The sequence below is a fragment of the Malurus melanocephalus genome, unplaced genomic scaffold (assembly GCF_030028575.1).
Source record: "Malurus melanocephalus ecotype Western Australia unplaced genomic scaffold, MMel_1.1 scaffold_90, whole genome shotgun sequence".
In the NCBI taxonomy this organism is placed as follows: Eukaryota; Metazoa; Chordata; class Aves; order Passeriformes; family Maluridae; genus Malurus; species Malurus melanocephalus.
The window spans coordinates 537,476-538,258 of NW_026623322.1; the positions used below are offsets into that span (position 1 = coordinate 537,476).

Sequence of the window (783 nt, forward strand, 5' to 3'; positions counted from 1 at the left end):
GGCCGGGGGGCAGCGGCGGCGGCTCGGGGGTCTGTCGGAGGGGCGCTGCCGCCGCTGAACCGCCGGGAGATCACCCGGTCCCTCCGCGGCGGGCGGGGCGGCAGCGGGCGGCCGTCGTCGCCCAGGGCTTGGAGGAGGATGTCGAGGAGCGCCCCCCGCTCGGCTCCGGCGGCGGGCACGTCCCTGCCCTCGGTGCCCGGCGGCGGCGGGGCCGAGGCCAGCAGCAGGAGCACGATGGCGGGCAGCGCCTGGCGCTTCTTCGCCCCTCGCATCTCTGCGGCGCTGGGAGGAGGCAGAGAGCGAAGGCGGTCAGCGCCGGGCCCGGCCCGCACCCCAGCCGCCCGCCCCCCATGCCGCGCCCGGGGCACCCCCGCCCGCCGCTCCGAGCGCCGGCAGAGGGGAGCGGAGCGGGGACCCGACGGGCCGCCAGCCCCGCGATCGCCCGGCTCCACCGAGAGCGCGTTTAATAGGCACGGATTAGGGGAAGGTTATTAACCGCGCCGGACATATTCGCGGTACAGGGTTTTGCTGGGGATTTGCGCGGCTCCCTTTGCCCCTGGAGCCCCCGGCCCGCGGGTGCCTCCTGCTTTTGTCAGAGGAGCGGGGGCCAGCCTCGTCTGATCGTCCGGGCAGTGCCACACCGGCGCTTCGGGGATCGGGCACGGACGGAGTTCAGTGAGGGGCGAGTTACATCGGAAGTGCCGCAAATCAGGGTGTAAAGGGCGAAAGCAATTACCACAGGCTGGGGCTTGGAGAGGAGMACTTAATGCCCCTAAGTAAGCT

At 72.9% G+C, this 783-nt stretch overlaps 1 protein-coding gene across 1 annotated transcript in view; it reads right to left on the reverse strand.

Moving 5' to 3' along the window:
• ALKAL1 (ALK and LTK ligand 1) overlaps positions 1-272 on the reverse strand; it is a 35,856-nt gene extending 35,584 nt beyond the window's left edge. The window contains exon 1 of the mRNA XM_057368305.1: positions 1-272. This exon is cut by the window's left edge and continues 83 nt beyond it. Within this exon, the coding sequence (XP_057224288.1) occupies positions 1-272 (272 nt within the window).
• Positions 273-783: the final 511 nt, after the last annotated feature.